Source organism: Mustela nivalis, assembly GCF_964662115.1.
Source record: "Mustela nivalis genome assembly, chromosome: 10".
Taxonomy (NCBI): domain Eukaryota; kingdom Metazoa; phylum Chordata; class Mammalia; order Carnivora; family Mustelidae; genus Mustela; species Mustela nivalis.
The window spans coordinates 61,153,807-61,180,064 of NC_139029.1; the positions used below are offsets into that span (position 1 = coordinate 61,153,807).

Consider the following 26,258-nt stretch of genomic DNA (forward strand, 5'->3'; position numbering starts at 1 on the left):
TGTGGCTGTCCAATTTTGCTAACACCATTTATTGAAGAGACTATCCTTTTTCCATTGGATATTCTTTCCTACTTTGTTGAAGATTAGTTGATCATAGGGTTCAGGGTCCGTTTCTGGATTTACTCTTCTGTTCCATTATCTATGTGTTTGTTTTTGTGCCAGTTTCATACCATCTTAATCATTACAGCTTTGTAATATAACTTGAAGTCCAGATTGTGATGCCTCTAGCTTTTTCTTTTTCAAGATTGCTTTGGCTATTTGGGATTTTTTGTAGTTCCATACAAATTTTAGAATTATTTGTTCCAACTCTGTAAAAATGTTGGCAGTATTTTGATAGGGATTGCATTAAATGTGTAGATTGCTTTGGGTAGTATAGAGATCTTAATAGTATTTATTCTTCCAATCCATGAGCTGGCAAATGTTTTTCCAATTCTGTTTTGTTTTGTTTTGTTTTTCCAATTCTTTATGTCTTCCTCAACATCTTTCATCAGTATTTTATAGTTTTCAGAGTACAGATCCTTTACCTCTTTTGTTAGGTTTATTCCCAGGTATCTTATGGTTTTTGGTGCAGTTGTAAATGGGATCAGTTCCTTGATTTCCCTTTCTTCTGTCTCATTGTTCGTATATAGAAATGCAGCTGACTTCTGTGCATTGATTTTATGTCCTTCCATGTTGTTGAATTCCTTTATGAGTTCTATCAGTTTTTGGGTAGAGTCTTGGGTTTTCTATGCAGAAAGGTTTTTCTATGCATCTGTGAAGTGGGACAGTTAGTCTTATTTGCGGATTTGGATGCTTTTTATTTCATTTAGTTGTACGATTGCTGAGGCTAGGACTTCTAGTACTATGTTGAACAACAGTGGTGAGAGTGGACATCACTGTCTTGTTCTTGATTGTCAAGGAAAATCTCTTAGTTTTCCCCCATTGAGGATATTAGCTGTGGGTTTTTTGTATATGGCCTTTATTATGTTGAGGTATGTTCCCTCTATTCCTACTTTGTTAAGAGTTCTTATCATGAATGGATGTTGTTCTTTGTCAGATGCTTTTTCTGCATCAGTTGAGAGGATCATATAGTTCTTATCCTTTCTTTTATTAATATGGTGTGTCATGTTGATTGATTTGTGAATATTGAACTACCCTTGCAGGCTAGGAGTAAATCCCATTTGATAGTAGTAAGTGATTCTTTTAATGTACTATTTTACTTGGTTTGGGAGTATTTTGTTGATGATTTTTGCATCTCTGTTTATCAGGCATATTGGCATTTAGTTCTCCTTTTTAGTGGAGACTTTGTCTGGTTTTGGAATCAAGGTGATGCTGGCCTCAAAATAAGTTTGGAATTTTTCCTTCCATTTCTATTTTTTGGAATTGTTCCAGAAGAATAGGTATTAACTCTTCTTTAAGTGTTTGGTAGAATTCCTCTGTGAAGCCGTCTGGCTCTAGACTTTTGTTTGTTGGGAAATTTTTTATTGCTGACTCAGTTTCTTTGCTGGTTATTAGTCTGTTGAAGTTTTCTATTTGTTCCTTTTTCAGTTTTTATAGTTTATACATTTCTAGGAATTTATCCATTTCTTCCAGATTGTCTGATTTGTTGGCTTATAATTTTTTATAATTTTTAAAAATATTATAATTTCTGTGGTGTTAGTTGTGATCTCTCTTCATTCATTTGTGATTTTATTTATTTGGGACTTTCTCTTTTCTTTTTGTATAACTTTTGTATACAACTTTTGTATACTTTTTGTATACAACTTTTGTATACAAAGTTTGTTTGTTGGTATACAAACAAAAAGTTTTGTAACTTTTGTATAACTCTTTTCTTTTTGTATAACTTTCTTTTTGATAACTCTGGCTAAGTTTTTATCAATTTTATTAATTCATTCAAAGAACTAGCTCTTAGCTTCATTGATCTGTTCTACTAGTTTTTTCTAAATCATTTACTTCTGCTCTAATCTTTATTATTTCCCTTCTTCTGTTGGCTTTAGGCTTCATTTGTTGATCTTTGTTAACCTCCTTTAGGTATAAGTTTGGGTGGTTTTATTTGAAATTTTGCTTGCTTCTTGAGGTAGGCCTATTAATTGTTTTATATATTTGGGTGCTCCCAATTTGAGGGCATAAATATTTACAATTATCAGATATTCTTGTTGGATAGACTCCTTTACTATGATATAGTGTCCTTCTTCATCTCTTGTTACAGTTTTTGGTTTAAAATGTAGTTTGCCTGAGGGGCGCCTGGGTGGCTCAGTGGGTTAAAGCCTCTGCCTTCCGCTCAGGGTCTCAGAGTCCTGAGGTCTCAGAGATCTCATGATCTCAGGGTCCTGGAATTGAGCCGCGAGTCCAGCTCTCTGCTCAGCAGAGAGCCTGCTTCTCTTCCTCTCTCTGCCTGCCTCTCTGCCTACTTGTGATCTCTGTCTGTCAAATGAATAAATAAAATCTTAAAAAAAAATCTAGTTTGTCTGATAGAAGTATGGCTACTCTAGCTTTCTTTTGATGTCTATTTGCATGGTAAATATTTCTCCATCCCCTCACTTTCAATGTGCAGTTGTTTTTAGACTTAAATGAGTCTCTTACAGGCAACATGTAGGAGGATTTTTTTAATCCATTCTGACACGCTCTGTCTTCTGATTGGAGCATTTAGTCCATTTGCATTCAGAGTCATTATTGACAGATACGTATTTAGTACCATTTTATTGTTTGTTTTATTGTTGTTCCTGAAGATCTTCTCTGTTCCTTTCTAGTCTTTGTTGCTTTTGGCCTTTCCTTCCCACTCAGAGACCCATTTAATATATTTTATGAGGCTAGTTTAGTGGTAATGAACTCCTTCAGTTTTTATTTGGGAAACCATCTATCCTTCTATTCTGAATGATAGACTTGTGAGATAGAGTATTCTTGGCTACATATTTTTCCCATTGAGCACATTGAATATATCGTGCTATTTTATGTGAAAGATCTGCTGCTAACCTTATTGGTCTTCCCTTGTAAGTTAGGGACTTCATTTCTTATGTCTTGCTGCTTTTAGGATTTTTTTTTTTTCTTAATTAGTATGTTTTGCAAATTTAACTACAGTGTGTCTTGGTGTTGACCTGCTTTTGTTGATTTTGATAGAAATCTCTGTGCCTCATGGATTTGGATGTCTGTTTCCTTCCCCAGATTAGGGAAGATTACAGCTATAATTTCCTCCAATAAACATTCTGCTCCCTTCCCTCTCTCTTCTTCTTCTGGGACTCCTATGATAAGAATGTTATTATGTTTGATGGAGTCACTGAGTTTCCTATATCTGCTTCCAAGATCCAAAATTTTTCTTTCTCTTTTGTTCAGCTTCATTATTTTACATAATTTTATGTCATATTCTATTTCCTCTAGTACTAAAGCTTTGTAGAACCTTGTAGTCAATAGACACAGTGTGTGTGGAGGTTTGTGTTGGTCTTCTGGAGGAGGGTTGTTAGGCACACTTGCCAGAGAAAGGCAGTCCCAGCAGAGTGCAGGATGGTAGGACTTGGGATAAGCAGGTTAGGCAGCCATTGTTGGTGCTATGCTGTTTACTGAAGTTTGTTTATGGTGAGGGGCGAGGGGTGGAAAATAGTGTCAGTCTGCCTCTTTGTCCCTGGAGAGGGGAGTCTACGCTTACTACTTTCAGAGGAGTGAGTAATTTCCTCTTGTGTGTCACAGATATTTTTCAGAGCACTGATTTCACACTGTCTGTCTTTGGGTCTCTTGCCTGCTTAGAGCAGCACAACACACCTCGGGCTCCACCATAGCCAGGTCAGCTGAGTTTTAAAATTCCAAACTTTAGGGATATGGTGTGGCAGACATCTGCTCTTTTCCTGTGGGAAAAGGTCTCACCAAGCTAGGACTGATGCAAGTTTGATCCTGAAGAGCCATTGTCCAGAGTGCAGGACTGTGGATTTTGGAGTAAAGCACAGTGAAGTCCCAATATCCAGGTTAGCCACCCTCAGCAGGTGTCTCTGTACCTATGCTGAAGGGAGAGAGGAAGATGGTCCCTGCTTGTTCTTTTGTCCCTTGGGAGGCAATGCTGCCTCTCACAGATGCTCTCCAAAAAGTACAGTCTTTCCCCATGGCCCTTAGGCATTCCTCAGATCGTGCAGTTTGCCCCAGGGTTTTTTGCCTGCCTCCTCTCCAGGAGTAGTACAGCTTCCTCGGGTCTCTATCCCACACCTCTAAAACTGAAGTCTTTGAACCCTGCTAGGTGTAAAAATTTAGGAAATTCAGCCCCTTTGATTTTTCCAGCCAATGGCTTTGGGGAAGTGTTCTCTTTGTGTTTATCCCTGTGCACTCCACTCTCTCTTGACTTTCTCTGTGACAAGGGCTCCCTCCCCTTCACAACACCTGCAATCATTTTCTCTCCCAAACCATGGCTCCATACTTGCTATCTTCCTCAAAGGGGCTTCTTCTCTCCCTCCATTGTGCAGTATATTCTATCAGTCCTCAGATCAATTTCTTGAGTATTCAGAATGATTTGATAGTTATGTATCTGTCTTCAAAGGACAGGGCAATCCTAGGGTCCTCCTACTACACTGCCATCTTAACTCATTATCCCTTCTCTTTGAAATTATACCAGTTTTTATCTAAAGTGTTTTAGACTCACCCAGATACTAGCTAATAGGATCCAGCAGCACATTAAAGGGATTCTTCAGCACAACCAAGTGGGATTTATTCCTGGGATGCAAGGGTGGCTCCATATCCCCAAATCAATCAACGTGATACACCACATCAATAAAAGAAAGGACAATAGCCATATGATCCTCTCAATTGATATAGAAAAAGCATTTAAAAAGTATAGCATCTTGGGTGCCTGGGTGGCTCAGTGGGTTAAGCCACTGCCTTCAGCTCAGGTCATGATCTCAGGGTCCTGGGATCGAGTTCTGCATCGGGCTCTCTGTTCAGCAGGGAGCCTGCTTCCCTCTCTCTCTCTCTCTGCCTGCCTCTCTGTCTACTTGTGATTTCTCTCTGTCAAATAAATAAATAAAATCTTAAAAAAAAAAAAGAGTACAGCATCTTTTCTTGATTAAAACTCTCCACAGTGTAGGGATGAAGAGAAAACATACCTCAATATCATAAAAGCCATATGTGAAAAGCCCACAGCAAATATCATTCTCAGTGGGGAAAAACTGAGAGCTTTCCCTCTAAGATCAGGAACATGACACAGATGTCCACTCTCACCACTGTTCAACATAGTACTAGAAGTCTTAGCCTCATCAATGAGACAAGAAGAAGAAATAAAAGACATTCAGACTGCCAGAGAAGAAATCAAACTCACTCTTTGCAGATGACAAGATTCTATATGCAGAAAAACCAAAAGACTCCACCCAGAAATTGCTAGAACTCATATAGGAATTCAGCAATGTAGTGGGATATAAAATCAATACACAGAAGTCAAAGCATCTCTATGCACTAACAGTGAGACAGAAGAAAGAATAATTAAGGAATTGATCCCCTTTATAACTGCGCCAAAAACCATAGGATAGCTAGGAATAAACCTAACCAAAATGGTAAAGATCTGTACTCTAAAAACTATAGAACACTTGTGAAAGAAATTGAGGAAGACACAAAGAAATGGAAAACATTCCATGCTCATGGATTGAAAGAATAAATATTGTTAAAATGGCTATGCTACCTAGAGGAATCTACACATTCAAGGGAATCCCTATCAAAATGCCATTGACATTTTTCACAGAGGTGGCACAGATAATCCTAATATTTGTATGCAATCACAAAAGATCCCAAATAGCCAAAGCAATCTTGAAAAAAAGAACCAAAGCTGGTGGCATCACAGTGCTGGACTTCAAGCTATATTACAAAGCTGTAATCATCAAGACAGCATGGTACTGGCAGGAAAACAGATACATAGATCAGTGAAACAGAATAGAGAAGCCAGAAGTGGGCCGTGAACTCTATGGTCAACTAATCTTTGACAAAGCAGGAAATGATATTCATCGGAAAGAAGGTCTCTTCAAATGGTGTTGGGAAAATTGGACAGCCACATGCAAAAGAATGAAACTGGGCCACTTTCTTACATCATACACAAGATTAAACTCAAAATGGATGAAAGACCTAAATGTGAGACAGAAATCCATCAAAATCCTAGAGGAGAACACAGGCAGCAACCTCTTTGACCTCGGCCACAGCAACTTATTGCTAAATATATCTCTTGAGGCAAGGGAAACAAAGCAAAAATCAAGTTTTGGGATTTAGTCAAAATAAGAAGCAAAGGAAACATTCAATAAAACTAATAGGCAACCTATGGTGTAGGAGAGGATATTTGCAAATGACATATCAGATAAAAGGCTAGTATCCAAGATCTACAAAGAACTTAATCAAACTCAACACCCAAAACCCAAAAAATCCAGTCAAGAAATGGGCAGAAGGCATGATCAGACATTTCTCCAAAGAAGACATCCAAATGGACAACAGACATTTGAAAAGATGCTGAGTTTCACTCATCATCAGGGGAATACAAATCAAAATAACGATGAGACAACACTTCACACCAGTCAGAATGGCTAAAATCAACAAGTCAGGAAGCAACAGATGTTGGCAAGAATGCAGAGAAAGGGAAACCCTCTTACTGTTGGTGGGAATGCAAGCTGGTGCAGCCACTCTAGAAAACAGTATGAAGGCTCCTCAGAAAGTTAAAAATAGAGCTACCCTATGACCCAGCAATTGCACTACTAGGTGTTTACCCCAAAGATACAGATGTAGTAATCTGAAGGGGCACATGTACCCCATGTTCATAGTAGCAGTTTTTACAATATTCAAACTATGGAAAGATCCCAGATGTCCATCAACAGATGAATGGATAAAGAAGATGTAGTATATATATACAATGGAATATTATTTAGCGATCAGAAAGGATGAATACTTCCATTAACAGCAATATGGATGGAACTGGAGGGTATTATGCTGAGTAAAATAAGTCAGAGAAAGACAATTTATGGTTTCACTCATATGTGGATTATAACAAACAGTGCAGAGGATCATATGGGGATGGAAGGAAGACTGAATGGGAAGTCATCAGAGAAGGAGAAAAATTATGAGACTCTTGACTATAGGAAACACTGAGGTTTGCTGGAGGGTTGCTAGTGGGGGTAGGATAATTAAACATTAAGGAGGCAGGTGATGTGATGACCACTGGGTATTATATGCAACTGATGAATTATTGAACTACATCTGAAACTAATGATATACTACTATTGTTGACTAATTGAATTTAAATTAAAAAAATAGTGTTTTGGAGCTCTGTTATTAAGTGTATAAACATTTAAGGTTACTGTGTTTTCTGCTTTATCATTATAAAATGACCCTTTTTCCCTAGTAATATTTTTTTTGCTATGAAATCTATTGTGTTTAATATTAATATATCCACTCCAGCTTTCTTTTGATGTGCTGGCACGATACAACTTTTACTTTTTTTTTTACTTATTTGTGTCTTTATATTTAAAGTGGGTTTCTTATATTTGGAATATTTCTTATATTTGGATATATATTTTCTTATATTTGGAATATTCCAAATAGTTCAAATATTTGGATCTTGTTTTTTGTATACAATCAGAAGATATCTTATTTGTAATTGGGGTGTTCATTTCATTTACACTTAATGAGATTTTTGGTATGTTTTGATAAAATCTGCTATCATATTACTCCTTTTTCTATTTATTTCATCTATTCCCCTTTTTCTTTTCTCTTGCCTTCTTTTGGATTGAGTATTTTTTATGACCCTATTTTGTATCTTTTTTTGATTTATTAGAACTTCTTATTTTGATATTTTAGTGGTTGCTTTAGGAAGTTTACATCTTTACCTGAATTCAGTACCCCTTCAAGTAATATAACATCACTTCACATATGGTATAAGAACCATACTCTATTGGTAGCAAAAGCAAAAATAAACTAAAAATCTTTTTCACAGCAAAAGAAATGATCAACAAAATGAAAAGGCAACTACAGAATTGGAGAAAATAATTGCAACTAATATATCTGCTAAGGAGATAATATTAAAAATATGTAAAGTACTCCTACAACTCAGTTGCAAAAAAAAAATTTTTTTTGATTTTAAAATGGGCAGAAACACTGATAAAGCAGACATTCAAATGGCCAATAGGTATATGAAAATGTGCCCAACATCAGTAATCATCAGGAAAATGCAGAAGTGTTCTGGTGGAATTATCACCTCATACTTGTTGGAATGGCTCTCATCAAAAAGACAAAAGATAACAAGTGTTGATGAGGATGCAAGGAAAAGGGAAACCTTGTTCACTCTTGGTAGGAATGTAGATTGGTATAGTCAACATGGAAAACAATATGGAGGTTCTTCAAAAAATTAAAAATAGCACTATCATATGATCCAGCTGTCCCACTTCTAGGTATAGAGAAAGTGAAAATAGGATCTCAAGGAGATAATTCCCATGTTCATTGCAGTGTTATTCACAATAACCAAGATACAGAAACTATCCAAGTGTTCACTGATGTATGAATGGATAGAGAAAATGTAATACACACACACATACACGCAAATACACGCATACACATACAGATAATGGAATATTATGCAACTATTAGAAAGGAAATCCATCAGCAGCATGTATGGACTTTGAGGGCATTATGCCAATTGAAATAAGCCAGATAGAAAAAGATAAATAGGGACGCCTGGGTGGCTCAGTTGGTTAAGCAGCTGCCTTCGGCTCAGGTCATGATCCCAGCGTCCTGGGATTGAGTCCCACATCGGGCTTCTTGCTTGGTAGGGAGCCTGCTTCTCCCTCTGCCTCTGCCTGCCATTCTGTCTGCCTGTGCTCGCTCTCTCTCCCTCTCTCTGACAAATAAATAAAATCTTAAAAAAAAAAAGATAAAGATAAATACTGTATATTATCAATTATATGTGAAATTTAAATGCATGATGTCAGTTACATATGAAATCTGAATAAGTCTATACATATGTGCATACATAGGTACATACATACACACATGTGGACTGCACAAACACACAAAGACCAAAGTCATAGAGGCTAGAAAGGTGATTGCCAGGGAGGCAATGAGGTGTGGGGGAAATAGAAGTTGGTAAAAGGTTTAACTTTCAACTGTAAACTGATAAGTCCTGAGAATCTAAGGTAATACATGGTGACTATAGTTGGTAATACTATCTTGTATAATTGATATTTTCTAAGAGAGTAGAACCTAAAAGTTTTACTCCCCTCCAAATTGAGGAGCTGGATATGTTAAGTAACTAATTGTGGGAATCCTTGCAATGTATGTGTCAAATCACCACAATGTATCCTTTAAATATGTTATAATTTTATATGGAAATTGTTCCTCAATAAAGCTGAAATAAAAAGAAAAGAACTTTACAATAGTATGCAGCCATTCCCCATTCCTTCTCATTGGGCTATTGTCATTTATTTTACTTCTGCAAATATTGCATATAAATCCATTATTTTTTAAAAATATAACAGCTTTATTAAGATAGAATTCACAAATATTTCACCCATTTAAAGCTTAACATTTGGTAATTTTTAGTGTGTTCACAGAGTTGTATCACAATTAGTACAGTTAATTTTAGAACATCTTCATCACCCTGAAATAGCAACACATTAACAGTTACTTCCCGTCCTCTCAGACTTCTTCCCTGCCTTGTTCTTGGCTTTTACTAATCTGTCCCTATAGATTTGTTCTTGCTGGATGTTTCATATAAATGGAATCCTACAATATGTAGTATTTTGTGACTGTCTATTTAATTTAGCATAATGTTTTTAGGGTAATTCATATTGTAACATATATTAATCTTGATTATTTTTATTGACAGATAATATTCCATTGTATAGGTATAGCACATTTCTTTTATTCACCAGTTGAACATTTGAGTTTCTACTTTTGATTATCATGAATACATTTTTATGAATATTTATGTACAAGCTTCTGTTTGGATGTAAGTTTTCATTTATTGTGGGTATATACATAGGAGTGGAATTGCTGATATGATCATTCTATGTTTAATTGTTTGACCAACTGCCAGACTGTTTTCTAAAATGACTGATTTTGCAGTCCCACCAGTAGTCTGTGAGGTTTCTGATGTCTCCACATCCTTGTCCATACTTGTTATTATCTCACTTTTTGATTCCTAGGCATCCTAGTGTGTGTGAAGTAATATCTCTCATTTAAAAGTTTCATTTCTATGATGATTAATGATGTTGAGCCTCTTTCTGTGTGCTTGTTGGCTATTTGTGTATATTCTTTGGAGAACTGTTTATTCATATGCTTTTTCAGTTTTAAAAAAGATTTTATTAAAGAAATAAAAAAGATTTTATTTATTTATCTATTTTATTTATTTATTTACTTATTTTAGAAAGAGAGTACAGGGAGGGGCAGGGGGAGAAAGAGAATTTCAAGCAGGCTCTGTGCCAAGCCTGGAGCCAGATTTGGGGCTCCATTTCATAACTGAGATCATGACCTGAGCCAAGATCATGACCTAAGCTGAAATCAAGAATTGGATGCTCAGCTGGATGAGCATTTTCGAAATTTTAATTGGGTTGTCTTTTTAGTATTGAGTTTTAAGAGTTCTTTATATATTATAGATATAAGTTCCTTATTTTGGATATATGATTTGCAAATATTTTCTGTTGTTCCTTAGGGTTTTTTTTTTTTTTACTTTCTTGATGATATCTTTTGACATTCTGTGCTAATTACTTGGCAGGAGGATGAATATTTAGCTCTCTTTCTTCTCTTCTCTCCTAAACATGGACATTTCCTTACCTCTCCTTACCCTGTAGGGTTACAACATAATTTTAGTTCGATCAAAATTATTATGATTATCCATTCTACGCAGAGTTGAGCTTCCATAACTTTTTGTGTCTTTTTCTCCAGAATAAATAACTGTTCTTATATTTGTATGGTTTACTGTGTGCTTTCACTAATTCAGGCATAGATATTTCCACCAGTTATCTAAATACCCTCTCAGTATTATGCTCTCGGTATATTTATTCACTGTAGAAAATCAAATTCAACTTCTTGAAGATGCCTCCTCCATAAGCTTATGAACTGTTCCAATCTGTACTGGTTGCCCCTCTTTGTTTAGTATACAGCTGTGGCCCCAAATTTCTTTTCAGCATTTTTCCTGACTTTCTTATGTTGGATCTCTTATTTTTTGTGTCCCTTCTAATCTTCTGTTTTGGCTTACTCTCTCCTTCTTGTGGAACACATTCTCTACTAACTTTCTGAGCAATAGTAAGACTGCATTGGGGTGCCTGGGTGGCTCAGTGGGTTAAAGCCTCTGCCTTCGGCTCAGGTGGTGATCCCAGAGTCCTGGGATTGAGCCCTGCATGGGGCTCTCTGCTCAGCAGGGAGCCTGCTTCCTTTCCTCTCTCTCTGCCTGCCTCTCTGCCTACCTGTGATCTCTCTCTGTCAAATAAATAAATAAAATCTTGAAAAAAAAAAAAGTAAGACTGCATTTCTGAAATGTTTTATTATTCTCTCATAAGTTATTGATAGCTTACCTGAAAATAGAATTCTAGTCAGGAAAGAATTTTCCTTCAGAATTTGGGAGACACTTCTCCACTGTCTTGTAACTTATAATGTTCCTATTGAGAAGTTGAAACCATTGAGGTTTTTTGAATTTTAGATTAGACTGACATTCCTCACCTCCCGCCCCCCCACCATTCTCTGGAAACATGTAAGATTTTTTGGTTTCAACCTTTTTAAAAAGTGAAAATAAAATTAAAAAAAAAATCTCAAACCTTCAGAAAATTTGCAAGTATATTACAAATAACTTATTTTTTTTATAAGAGTAAGTTGCCAACATGATGCCCTATCACTCCCAAATAAATGAGGATTTCTTAGAAACAGGATATTCTTCTATTCAACCATAATAAACCTTGAAAGTAAGGAAATTAACAATGATAATACCATTTAATCCTCGGATCCCATTCAAGTTTTGCCAGTTGTGCCAATAGTCCTTTATAGAAAAGGATTCAGTTTAGAATCAATTATTACCTTTAGTTTTTTGTCTATTTAGTCTTCAGTCATGATCTTGACATTTGAAAAGTATGGCTCTGTGTTGTTTTCTTTCAGTATGGGTTTATCTGATGTTTTTCCTCATTGTTATATTCTGGTAATATATCTTTGGTAGGAATACCACAGAAATGGGCAGTGTTTTTATTATATCTTATCAGATGGCTCATGATTTTGATTTGTCCCACTATGATGTTAACTTTGTGCACTTGATTAAAGTGGGGTCCTCTAGCCTTCTGCACTATAAAATTACCATTTTCCTTATATAATTTTAAGTATTCTCTGAGGAGGTTATTTGAGACTCTGTAAATACACTGGTTCTTATCAAATTTTCATTTTATTTAATCTCTATGGACTCCTGGTTTCATATTTAATTCAATTGGTTATAGTCCTTTACTACCAACATTTATTTTGATTCTCAAATTGTTTAGATTTGACCAACACAAGCCCTTTTTAATTGGTCTTTCAGTACTTTAGAAATACGCCCATCATTCCTTGAGAGCTTTATCACTTTTGGCTCAGAAAAATGAACCAGGCTTTCCTTTTACTTTCTCTGCCCAGCCTTTTAGTCAGCCATTTCTCCCAGGAGCCTTGGTTTGTTTCAAAGGCATATGGTATTTAGAAATCAAGATCTGGGTACTGGGCACACTCTTTGCTGTTGTCAGTGCTCCCAAACCTTCTCATGGCTAAGGAATAAGTGTATATCTATGAGTAAATGGATAAATATATACATATTTATCTCCATATTAAATTTAATTATATATATATATATATATATATATGTATGTATTATATTTATATCCATCTGTGCAGTTGAAAACTGAGTCCACACCAGTACCTTCTATTTCAATTCAACATCCCAAGGTTCATTTTAGTCTTCTAACCTTCAATATTAGTATCTCCATTCTCTGACAATGAGAAACCTGGCTCTTAGTATCCTTAATGTATTATCATATTTGACCCCCCCCCCCATGTGACCAGTCTTTGACTACTACCACTCTCTATCTTATGCATGTGTCATCCTCACTCTTGCCTGTGCTCCAGCATTCCCTGCTAAATCATCTTCCTATCCTCACCTGTCTCAGGCTATGATACTCTGTACTAACGTGCCCTCCCACACACAGACTTTAGGGTTCTAAAACCTACACCAGACTACTGTCTCCTCTTGCCTGGATACCCTCTTGACCTTGTTCAGGTTCATATAATCTGTGCTGAGAAGCCCTCCATTATGGTACTTTCCTTATCCTTCTGTACTACCTCTCCATTCTCACCATGTTCTGATTTTGCTTCTCCCATTCCAGTGATGCTCTCTCTTCTTCCAGTTTGGACCCTGACAACTGATATTAAATCACAGTGTTCATATTAAATTAAAATTATTTCTGAATATATGGGAAGAGTTCTTCATTTTACTTTTGGATATACTTTTGCTAGTGTGTGTTATTAACCTTTCTTTTTTACATTGTTCTTGTTTAGCAGTCTTTTTGGAGCCATCCAATGTTTTAGGACTTTCAAAGGCTTAAAATGAATAATCATTTATGAATATAAACATAAGACCCACACAGTTAACCTTTATGATTTTTTGCCAAATTCCACTAACTTGAATGATGTTTTCAAGTGAAAAATATCTTAAATTACTTGAAGAACAGTTTTACTTATGAATGACATATTCTACACAGAAAAATGCAATGTAGTATAGGAATGGGATGTGGCCACTTTATAGTGATAATTAGTATATATTATAGTTCCCTATTGTTTGTGAAACAAAATACTATATACACCGTGTGACTTAAAACAAGATAGATATATTGTCTCACAGTTCTGCATGCTTGAAGTCTGAAAGCAAGATATTCATAGGGCCATGTTTCCTCTGAAACCCATCAGGGATTTTTTTTTTTTTTGCCTCTTCCTAGCTTTTGGTGGTTTATTGGCAGTCTTTAGTGTTCCCTGGCTTGCTGCTGCGAAACATGCAGTCTCCCTGTGTGTCTTTGTTTTCACATGGCTATCTTTTACATGACACTAGTCACATATTGAATTAGGAGTCTGCCCTACTACAGTATGATATCATCTTAACCAATTACCTCTGCAATGATGCTATTGGTAAGTAAGATCACATTTTGAAGTACTGAATGTTTAGACTTCAACAAATATTTTTTGGGGGGATACAGTTCAACCCTTAGCAGTATGTCAAAACTTTGTTTCACTTTTATTATAGGAAAGAATCATGAGATTATACCTGAGAGTAGTCTCTTTGTGGTCAACTCATTAATGTTTAGTATTATTAGTATTAGTCATACAACTTCATAATTTAGTGTCATCAGCTGAAGAATTAGAAACATAATTTTTTTTTGCATTAGATTTTTTCTGGTTATATTGAGAAGGAAACATCAGTTTGGCCAACTCGCTCTCTCAGAAATATCTGTGATAAGCCAGCTTCTATAATCAGTTTGACTCTCAGACTTGAGAAAAGTCATCTTGGGCAGGTTTAAGATAATTCTGTGAGCTGAGAATCTGGAATCCTTTTTTCCTGTCCAGTAAAGGTAATCTATAGCTACTTCCATAAGATTCTTAAGGATCAGTCATAACTGATCCATAGCTGGTAGTCTGTTAACTTCCCATCCTTTTTAGTTTTGGAGGGACTAGTCTTAGCTGTAAATACTTCCCTACTTAGTACATCTGTCCTATGTGGAGGCTTTTAAAATACTTTTCAGATTAACTAACTTTTGAAGAACCCTAAGCTATATATTGACTTCATACATGGTTCATGAATTTCAGAATTCCCTATACTGTTTCTTAGTTGCTGTTTTCTTAACCATCTGGAGATCTACTTTAAGTTAGGCTCTTTCTCCATTTGATATAAGCATATATCTCTTAATTAAACACAGTATTTACTAAATTAGTTTAGATTTCTGCTGGTTAAATTTCATAATTTGCTAAAACTTGTGAATGAACTAAATGTTTTGTTCACTGAATTATATGATTATCTTAAACTTCTAAATGAACTAAATTTTCTCTGAAAATTTCTAGTATGGAATTGTTTGCTTAAGATTAATTCTTATACTTTCTTCTTTAGAATATTGATTTAAGAAAATGCTGTTTTCTAGGTCATAAATATTTTCTGAGAATAAAACTTAAATTTCTTATTTTTACTAACCTGAATGTCTTTTCTTTCTGTATAATATTTATAACCTTACTTTTAATATACTACATTAAGAATGCTTATATTTTCTATTACAAACATTCAAAATACTTCCTTCAACATTATGAAATTTTTCATATTAAACAGGTTTTTCTGGGGCATCTAGCTGGTTCAGTCAGAGCATACTACTCTTGATCTCGAGGTTATAAGTTCAAGCCCCACACTGGGTATAGAGTTCACTTAGTTAAAGAAAAGACTATTTAAACCTTTTTATTTTTTTAAAAAATATTTTATTTATTTATTTGAGAGAATAGAGAGAGAGCACAAGTAGGCAGAGCAGGAGGGAGAGGGAGAACCAGGCTCTCTGCCAAGCAAGGATCCTGATGTGGGGCTCAATCCCAGGACCCTGGGATCACAACCTGAGCTGAAGGCATCTGCTTAACCAACTGAGCCAACGAGGCATCTGTCATGGGTATTTTTATTTTATTTTATTTTATTTATTTTATTTTATTATTATTTTTTTAAGATTTTATTTATTTATTTGACAGAGAGAGATCACAAGTAGGCAGAGAGGCAGGCAGAGAGAGAGGAGGAAGCAGGCTCCCTGCTGAGCAGAGAGCCCAATGTGGGACTCGATCCCAGGACCCTGAGATCATGACCTGAGCCGAAGGCAGCGGCTTAACCCACTGAGCCACCCAGGCGCCCTGTCATGGGTATTTTTAATACGTGGCTTCATCTCACCAACATTATTTGTGAGACTTAATTATATTATTGCTTTTAGCTGTAGCTCATTTATTTCTATTTATTTCTATTGGTATATAATGTTTTGCCATATGAATATACCATTATTCATTTAACTGTTGGACTTTTGAGTTGTTGACAGTTTCTAGAAATTAGAATTAATATTGCTGAACAATATTATAATTGTTTCTTAGTATAATTGTGCATACGTTTTTATTGGGCACATAGTTAGGAGTGGAATTTCCGGGTCATGGGGAATGAATATCTTCAACTTGAGTAGATAATGACAAAATATTTGTGAAAATGTTTTTCAGAATTATCATTTCAACTTATACTTCCATCAGCAGTGTATGAGAATTCCCATTACTCTTCCTCCAAACCTAATATTATCAGTTATAATATTATTATTATAAAATATTATCTTGGCAGAGAGCCATAATGTTTGGTAGCTAATGGTATTTCATTGTGGTCTTAATTATTTTGTTAATAATTAATGAGTTTGCAGTCCTTTTGTATATATATATTGACTATTTGGATACCTTCTTTTGTGAAAGTGTTGTTCAACTCTCTTGCCCATTTTTCTATTGGGTTATAGTCTTTTTTGATTTGTAAAGCTTTTTTGGCTCCTCTTTTGATTTGTAGAGCTTTTTATGACTCCTTTATGGTTCTCTGTGTTGCACATATCTTTTCCCACATTGTAGTTGGATTTTTTACTCAGTATTGTGGACTAGATGCTTTTGATGTGCCACCCACATCCCTTGGCATTCACTTTTGTACAGAGAAGTTTTACTGTAAGCAGCTGAAATTCTCTACCTGAGGACTTTATCTAGCCACATGAGAAACTGGAGGGAATTCAGGAAGTGACTGCCCAGTATTGCTGTGCATTACTGAACTGGAGTTGGTTAATAAATACACCATTTCCTTACCTCTGGAGATAGCTTCTGAAGCTTACTCTACACCATCTCTGAGAGGTCTCCAGCAGGAATGAGCCACAGTCCAAGTAGCGATATCTGGATCATCGGTGTATCTTTTTTTTTTCATCTTTATTTTTTTAATTTTTTATTTTTTTAATAAACATATAATGTATTTTTATCCTCAGGGTACAGGTCTGTGAATCGCCAGGTTTACACATTCACAGCACTCACCATAGCACATACCCTCCCCAATGTCCATAACCCCACCCCCCTCTCCGGACCCCCCTGCCCCCGGCAACCCTCAGTTTGTTTTGTGAGATTAAGAGGCACTTATGTTTTCTCTCCCTCCCGATCCCATTTTGTTTCATTTATTCTTCTTCCACCCCCCAACCCCCCAAGTTGCATCTCCACTTCCTCATATCAGGGAGATCGTACGATAGTTGTCTCTCTCTGATTGACTTATTTCACTAAGCATGATACCCTCTGGTTCCATCCACGTTGCAAATGGCAAGATTTCATTTCTTTTCTTTTAATTTTATTTCTTTTGAGGGCTGCATAGTAGCCCTACATATATATATATATATATAGTGTGTGTGTGTGTGTGTGTATATATATTATTCCATTATATATGTGTATATATACATAGTATATATGTATATATATACTATATGTACAATAGTATTCCATTATGGAATACTATGCAGGAATATATGCAGGTATATATATAATATATATATATAATATATATATATATATATACCACATCTTCCTTATCCATTCATCTGTTGATGGACATCTAGGTTCCAAAGTTTGGCTATTGTAGACATTGTTGCTATAAACATTCGGGTGCATGTGCCCCTTCGGATCACTACGTTTGTATCTTTAGGGTAAATACCCAGTAGTGCAATTGCTGGGTTATATGGTAGTTCTATTTTCAACTTTTTGAGGAACCTCCATGCTGTTTTCTGGAGTGGTTGCACCAGCTTGCATTCCCACCGACAGTGCAGGAGGGTTCCCCTTTCTCCACATCCTCGCCAGCATCTGTCATTTCCTGACTTGTCAATTTTAGCCATTCTGACTGGTGTGAGGTGGTATCTCATTGTGGCTTTTATTTGATGCCGAGTGATGTGGAGCACTTTTTCATGTGTCTGTTGGCCATCTGGATGTCTTCTTTGCAAAAATGCCTGTTCATGTCTTCTGCCCATTTCTTGATTGGATTATTTGTTCTTTGGGTGTTGAGTTTGCTAAGTTCTTTATAGATTTTGGACACTAGCCCTTTATCTGATATGTCGTTTGCAAATATCTTCTTCCATTCTTTCAGTTGTCTGTTGGTTTTGTTAATTGTTTCCTTTGCTGTGCAAAAGTTTTGATCTTGATGAAATCCCAATAGTTCATTTTTGCCCTTACTTCCATTGCCTTTGGTGATGTTCCTAGGAAGAAGTTGCTGCACCTGAGGTTGAAGAGGTTGCTGCCTGTGTTTTCCTCAAGGATTTTGATGGGTTCCTTTCTCACATTGAGGTCCTTCATCCATTTTGAGTCTATTTTCGTGTGTGGTGTAAGGAAATGGGCCAATTTCATTTTTCTGCATGTGGCCATCGAATTTTCCCAACACCATTTATTGAGAGGCTGTCTTTTTTTCATTGGACAGTCTTTCCTGCTTTGTCGAAGATTAGTTGACCATAGAGTTGAGGGTCTATTTCTGGGCTCTCTATTCTGTTCCATTGATCTATGTGTCTGTTTTTGTGCCAGTACCATGCTGTCTTGATGATGACAGCTTTGTAATAGAGCTTGAAGTCTGGAATTGTGATGTCCCCTGAACGCTTCTATAGAGTTCCAGAGGATGGAGGATGGAGGAGCCGTCCTCCCACCCGGAGGAGCCGAGAGCTCGGGGCCACACCCCTCAGTGTGCCCTCAGAGAAAAGAGCCCAATCACTCCTGTCTCCCTGGCCTCTGGCCACGCGCCGAGCTCACCCAGCCTGCGACTGGTTCAAGGTAACCATGAGCTGAGAGCTCACTCCTCGCTCTATCTCTGTCGCTGGCTTCCCCGGTCTAATACCTGTGAGCTCTGCAACACTAAGACACCCCAAATCCTTCTGTGACTCTGTGGGACCTAGGGCCATGCTGGCCCTGCGTGGGCTTCACCCCGGTTTAGCCTCTGGAGTGATGTCTTTCAGGGGAGCAGACTTTATTTATTTATTTATTTATTTTTAATTTATTTTCAGCATAACAGTATTCATTATTTTTGCACCACACCCAGTGCTCCATGCAGTCCGTGCCCTCTCTAATACCCACCACCTGGTACCCCAACCTCCCACCCCCCGCCCCTTCAAAACCCTCAGATTGTTTTTCAGAGTTCATAGTTTCTCATGGTTCACCTCCCCTTCCAATTTTCCCCAACTCCCTTCTCCTCTCTAACTCCCCATGTCCTTCATGCTATTTGTAATGCTCCACAAATAAGTGAAACCATATGATAATTGACTCTCTCTGCTTGACTTATTTCACTCAGCATAATCTCTTCCAGTCCCATCCATGTTGCTACAAAAGTTGGGTATTCGTCCTTTCTGATGGAGGCATAATACTCCATAGTGTATATGGACTACATCTTCCTTATCCATTCATCCGTTGAAGGGCATCTGGGTTCTTTCCACAGTTTGGCAACCGTGGCCATTGCTGCTATAAACATTGGGGTACAGATGGCCCTTCTTTTCACGACATCTGTATCTTTGGGGTAAATACCCAGGAGTGCAATGGCAGGGTCATAGGGAAGTTCTATTTTTAATTTCTTGAGGAATCTCCACACTGTTCTCCAAAGAGGCTGCACCAATTTGCATTCCCACCAACAGTGGAAGAGGGTTCCCCTTTCTCCACATCCCCTTCAACACATGTTGTTTCCTGTCTTGCTAATTTGGGCCATTCTAACTGGTGTAAGGTGATATTTCAATGTGGTTTTAATTTGAATCTCCCTGATGGCTAGCGATGATGAACATTTTTTCCTGTGTCTGATAGCCATTTGTATGTCTTCATCGGAGAAGTGGCTGTCCATATCTTCTGCCCATTTTTTGATATGATTGTCTGTTTTGTACGTGTTGAGTTTGAGGAGTTCATTATAGATCCTGGATATCAACCTTTTGTCTGTACTGTCATTTGCAAATATCTTCTCCCATTCCGTGGGTTGCCTCTTTGTTTTCCTGACTGTTTCCTTTGCTGTGCAGAAGCTTTTGATTTTGATGAAGTCCCAAAAGTTCATCTTCGCTTTTGTTTCCTTTGCCTTTGGAGACATATCTTGAAAGAAGTTGCTGTGGCTGATATCGAAGAGATTACTGCCTATGTTCTCCTCTAGGATTCTGATGGATTCCTGTCTCACATTGAGGTCTTTTATCCATTTTGAGTTTATCTTTGTGTATGGTGTAAGAGAATGGTCGAGTTTCATTCTTCTACACATAGCTGTCCAGTTTCCCCACCACCATTTATTTATTTTATTTATTTTTTAAAAGATTTTATTTATTCATTAGACACAGAAAGAGAGATCACAAGTAGACAGAGAGGGGGGAAGCAGGCCCCCTGCTGAGCAGAGAGCCCGACGCGGGACCCAATCCCAGGACCTGAGATCATGACCTGAGCAGAAGGCAGAGGCTTAACCCACTGAGCCACCCAGGCGCCCCTTCCCAGCACCATTTACTGAAGAGACTGTCTTTTTTAGTGGAGCAGACTTTTAATTTAAAAAGTCCTGATTTTGTGCTCCCATGGTTTGCCGTTTGCTGGAGCCGGCCCCTCCCCCCATGGTCTATCTTCCCGTTGATTTGGATTCAGTTCTCCGGTCCTACCTTTCAGAAAGTGGTCAATTTTCTGTTTCTCGAATTGCTGTTCTTCTTCTCTTCAATCTCCCTTTGGATTTGTAGGTGTTTGCAATGGTTTGATAAGCTATCCAGCTGATCTCCTGCTACCTGATGTAGGCTCAGCCTGCTACTTCTCCACCATCTTGACTCCTCCTCATCAGTGTATCTTGTATTGCTGCCCTGTCCTATTCTCTTGCCTGTACTTACTGGAATTACTTTTCAAATAAATAATTTGTCCTCAAATTCTAATTTCTCTGAGTTGGCTTTTGGAGAACCTATCCTAGATCAATGGTGCCTTTTGATAAATAGAAGTTCCTTTTTTTTTTTTTGGAAAGATTTTATTTATTTATTTGACAGATCACAAGTAGGCAGAGAGGCAGACAGAGAGAGAGAGAGGGAAGCAGGCCCCTGCTGAGCAGAGAGCCCAATGTGGGCTTGATCCCAGGATCCTGGGATCATGACCTGAGCTGAAGGCAGTGGCTTTAACCCACTGAGTCACCCAGGTACCCCAGAAGTTCTTTTTTTTTTTTTTTAAATGATTTGTTATTTGTATGTATTGTAAAATGATTGCCACATTAAATCTACTTAACACCCATCCCCATATATGCTTAATTTTTTTTTTTTTTTTTGGTGAGGACTTTTAAGATCTATTCTCTCAGCAACTTTCAAATATGCAATATAGTATTATTAACTCTAGTCACCATGCTGTCCATTAAATCCTCATTAGTTATTTATTTTATAACTGGAGGTTTGACCTCCTTCCATTTTACCCACCCCCTACTGCCTACTTCTGGCAGCCCCCATTGTGTTCTCTGCATTATGAGCTTGTTTTGTTGTTTTTAGATTCTACATATAAGTAAGATCCTCATTGTCTTTCTCTGCCTTATTAGAAGTTCTTAATCTAAATGTAGGCTAGTGTATGTTTTTTCTTTTATTGTGGTGGTTTTTATCCTGCATAAGAAGTCTTTACCTACCCCAGTGGCTTGATTGTGCCCAGGGGATTTTAAGTTATGGAAATGACTAAGTGATGACATAGAGAGGCTGAGGCCATTAAAAGATTTTTATTACTTATAATTTTGAGAGGAGAAACCATGCCACATAGGGTCACATGGTCAGAAGTCAGAAGGAGTGAGGGGAAAACATTACTACAGTAGTCGGTAGTTATTAGGCGGGAATGTCCCCTAGTGAGTAGGAAGCAAAACACAGACACTGGAGTTTGTGATTGCAGGGTTTGTAATATGATAATCTGTGCATTGACAAAAGCTAGACAATAGGAGAGATATAAATAACTTTGGCTATTAGTTTGGCCCTGTAATTCATTAGTTATCAAATTTATTAAAGTTGGTAGGAACACCCAGGATAGTGAAGATACTCTTGTTTGTTATATTCTAGATGTTTTATTGTTTTACCTCTTGTATTTAGACCTATAATCCATATGGAATTGGTATTTTGATTTGTATGAGGAAGGGACCACATTTCCTTTTTTTCCATACAGATTCATAATCTAACTGGCACCATTTGTTAAAAAAACTGTCCTTTCTCCATTACTCTTTAGTCAACCGTTGTTATAAATGAAATGTTTGGCTGAAATCATATGTTTGAGTCTGTTTCTAGATTCGTTATTCTGTTGCATTGATTGTTCTGCTTGTCCTTATGCTGATACTACCATTTCTTAATTGGTCTAACTTTATTATAGGCTGATATTTATTAGAGTTAGTCCTTCTGACTTGTTCTTCTTCAAAGGTAAAATGGTATTTTTGTAAGATATTCTCCTTTGGTAACAGGAGTGATATTTGTCTTCTGTTTGGTGAATATTATTTATTTTTAATCTTCCAGTTTCAGAGATCCATTGTAAGAAAGTCTGCAGTAACTTGTTTTGGGGCTAGCAACATTCATTTTGGCATTTCTTCTAAATTGGTTGATGTAGTCACCAAACAGTCTAGGTATTGTGCAATAGGGATATAGGTCAGGAGACTGCAAAAAGAAAGAACACTATATCAAATACATTATTATATCATAATGTAATATCCTAAAAGTCCTTGTCAGTATTGGTAGATTTGTCCATTCACAAAATATTCTTCATTTCCCAAGGTTTAATACCACTCTTTTGTTCTAGAGATACTACAATTTAATTTTTAAAAATTTATTTATTAAATTTTAAAAATGTTGATGTTGCTTTATTTTGAAAACCTAATTAATTTGGACAACTGGAACTCTGAAAATTGTTTTACTCATGCAAACAGGAACCAGTGAGGGAGCTTTGTGTTGTTCTGTAACTGCCTGGGAGTTTCAGATTAAGTTTTTCAAATATCATCTTTCACAAATACCCTTTGTGCCTTCTTCAATTAATGTTAGTCTCTTAGTACTGCTCAGGATTGAACTCTATCTCCTATCACCACTGTAGATTAAGCTGGACCCGAGGGGCTAAAGTAAAAATGGAAGTTGAATACAATGAGGTGAACTCTTCTCATTGTCAGACTTCCAGGAAAATAGTGCACTAGGCTTATTGTGATGTATCAGTAACTGTAACTACTGTTTATGCTGGCGTACTGGGTATGTTGATAAATAAAAATGTATGAGTATGGTAAGTGTAGAATGTTCAAGAGAAAATCCATTCTTGTATATTTATGGTGTCCACATTTGTATCTTTATTTTAATAGGTTAATGCAGCGGAATCAAAGATAACAAATCTAATATACCTAAAACATACCTTGGAACTTGTGGATCCTTTAAAGGTAATTTATATGGTGTATATTGTACAAAACATTGGTAGCCTTAATTTTTTAAAAAAACTTTTTATTTCAAAAAATTTCAAATTTAGATAAAGTTACAATAGAATAATGAATTCCCCAATTCTTTCCATATACACACAGCACTCACTACATATTATATTCTTATTATTACTCTTATTCAACCATTTGAAAATTGCAGTACCTAAATACTAACATGTGTATATCCTAAGATCAAAGGTGTTCTCTTACATAACCACAATATAATTTAAAAATTTAGGATATTTAAAATTGATCCAATATTATTATATATAGTCCATACTCAAAATTTCTAATTGTTTTACTAATTCTTTTAATAGATTTTTTTTTCTTGATACAGGGTCCAGTCCAGGACTATACATTGTATTTAATGTCATTTTTTTAAACATCTTAATTTAATTTTATTTTTTTCAGTGTTCCAAGATTCATTGTTTATACACCACACCTAGTGCTCCAGGTAGTACGTGCCCTCCTTAATACCCACCACCAGGCTCAACCATTCCCCCCCTTCCAAAACCCTCAATTTGTTTCTCAGAGTCCACAGTCTCTCATGCTTTGTCTCCCTCTCCAGTTTCTCCCAATTTACTTTTCCCTTTCTTTCTCCTAATGTCCTCCATGTTAGTCCTTATGCACCACAAGTAAGTGAAACCATATGATAATTGACTCTCTCTGTTTGACTTATTTCACTCAGCATAATCTCCTCCAGTCCTGTCCATGTTGATAGAAAAGTTGGGTATTCATCCTTTTTGATGGCTGCATCATATCCCATTGTATATATGGACTACATCTTTATCCACTTGTCTGTTGAAGGGCATCTTGGTTCTTTCCACAGTTTGGCAATTGTGGACATTGCTGTTTTGAATACATATGGCCCTTCTTTTCACTACATCTGTATCTTTGGGGGTAAATACCCAGTAGTGCAATTGCAGAGTCACAGGGTAACTCTATTTTTAATTTCTTGAGGAATCTCCACACTATTTTCCAAATTGGCTGCACCAAATTGCATTCCTACCAACAATGTAAGAGGGTGCCCTTTTCTCCACATCCTCTCCAACACTTGTTGTTTCCAGTCCTATTGATTTTAGCCATTCTAAATGGTGTAAGGTTATATTGCAATGTGGTTTTGATTTGAATTTCCCTGATGGCTAATAAACTTTTGGGACTTCATCAAGATAAAAAGCTTCTGTACACCAAAGGAAACAGTCAACAAAACAAAGAGGCAACCCATGAAATGGGAGAAGATATTCGCTGATATCCAAGATCTATAAAGAACTCCTCAAACTCAATACCCAAAAAACACATAATCGTGTCAAAAAATGGGCAGAAGACATGAACAGACACTTCTCCAAAGAAGACATACAAATGGCCAACAGGCAAATGAAAAAATGTTCATCATCACTACTTATCAGGGAAATTTAATGTCATTTAAAAAAAAAGATTTTATTTATTTATTGAGGGAGAGTGAGTGAGCAGGAGAGAGCATGAGCAAGGGGAGGGGCAGAGAGAGAAGAAGAAGCAGACTCCCTGTTGAGCAGGAAGCCTGATGTTGGTCTAATCCCAGGATTGTGACTTAATTGGAAGGCAGATGCTTAACTGACTGAGCCACCCTGGAGCCCCTAATGTCATGTTTCTTTATACTTCTTTTCAGCTTAAAGTTTCTCATCCTTTCTTTGTCTTTCATTATATTAACATCTTGAAAAGTATCTGTTATTTTATAGAATATTCCTCAATTTGTGTGGTTATTTTCTCACGATTAAATTCAGCTTATTATATTTAGCAGTAATACTCTATGAGCAATGTTGTATTTTTCTTAGTACCTCACATCAGGATGCACATGATGTCATTCCCCATTCTGGTGATATTAACTTTGATCCATTTCTTCACTATAAAGTTATTAAGTAATCTGTGGAGAGATACTTTGAGACTATGTAAATATCCTGTTCCTCATTAAACTTTCACTCAGTGATTTCATTCATTGATTACTCTTACCCGAAATATTTCTGATGTGATTTCCTAATGTGTTTTTAAATATTCTACTGTGCAAAATTTTTTTTAAACATTTATTTATTTAAATAATCTCTTTACCTATCATGGGTCTATAACTCATAGCCCTGAGATCAAGAGTCCCTTGCTTTGCTGACTGAGCCAGCCAGGAACCCCTGTGCAAAACATTTTTTAAAACTTAAGGTGACAAGGAAGAACTGCTTTTTTTTTTTTTTTTTTTTTAAGACTTAGGTCTTTTTTTTTTTTTTTTTTAAAGATTTTATTTATTTATTTGACAGAGAGAAATCACAAGTAGATGGAGAGGCAGGCAGAGAGAGAGAGAGAGGGAAGCAGGCTCCCTGCTGAGCAGGGAGCCCTATGCGGGCCTCAATCCCAGGACCCTGAGATCATGACCTGAGCCGAAGGCAGCAGCTTAACCCACTGAGCCACCCAGGCGCCCAGGAAGAACTGCTTTTTTAAAAGAAAAAATAATGAAAAATCTGGAAGAATTTGTTGTAGATTTCATTCTAAAAAATATATAATGAAAGCAATTTGACAAAAGATGTAAAAAAATGTCATCTTCCTTAGAATGAGAGAGATATAATAAATCATCCCCCCAAACTGATAGATTCAATAAAACACAAACTTGAAGTTTTTTTAAAAAAAAGATTTTATTTGTTTATTTGACAGACAGATCACAAGTAGGTAGAGAGGCAGGCAGAGAGAGAGGAGGAAGCAGGCTCCCTGCTGAGCAGGGAGACTAATGTGCCCCGAGCCAAAGGCAGAGGATTAACCCACTGAGCCACCCCGGTGCCCCAAATTTGAAGAAGCTTTGATATGTGAAAGGAAAATAAAGGCCAAAGAAAGGAAAAATTTG

The 26,258-nt window shown here is 36.6% G+C and overlaps 1 protein-coding gene across 1 annotated transcript in view; it reads left to right on the forward strand.

Moving 5' to 3' along the window:
• Positions 1-26,258, forward strand: part of MSH4 (mutS homolog 4) — a 106,741-nt gene that overhangs the window by 44,495 nt on the left and 35,988 nt on the right. The window contains exon 9 of the mRNA XM_082686597.1: positions 23,291-23,365. Within this exon, the coding sequence (XP_082542723.1) occupies positions 23,291-23,365 (75 nt within the window). The remainder of the gene's footprint in view (positions 1-23,290; positions 23,366-26,258) is intronic.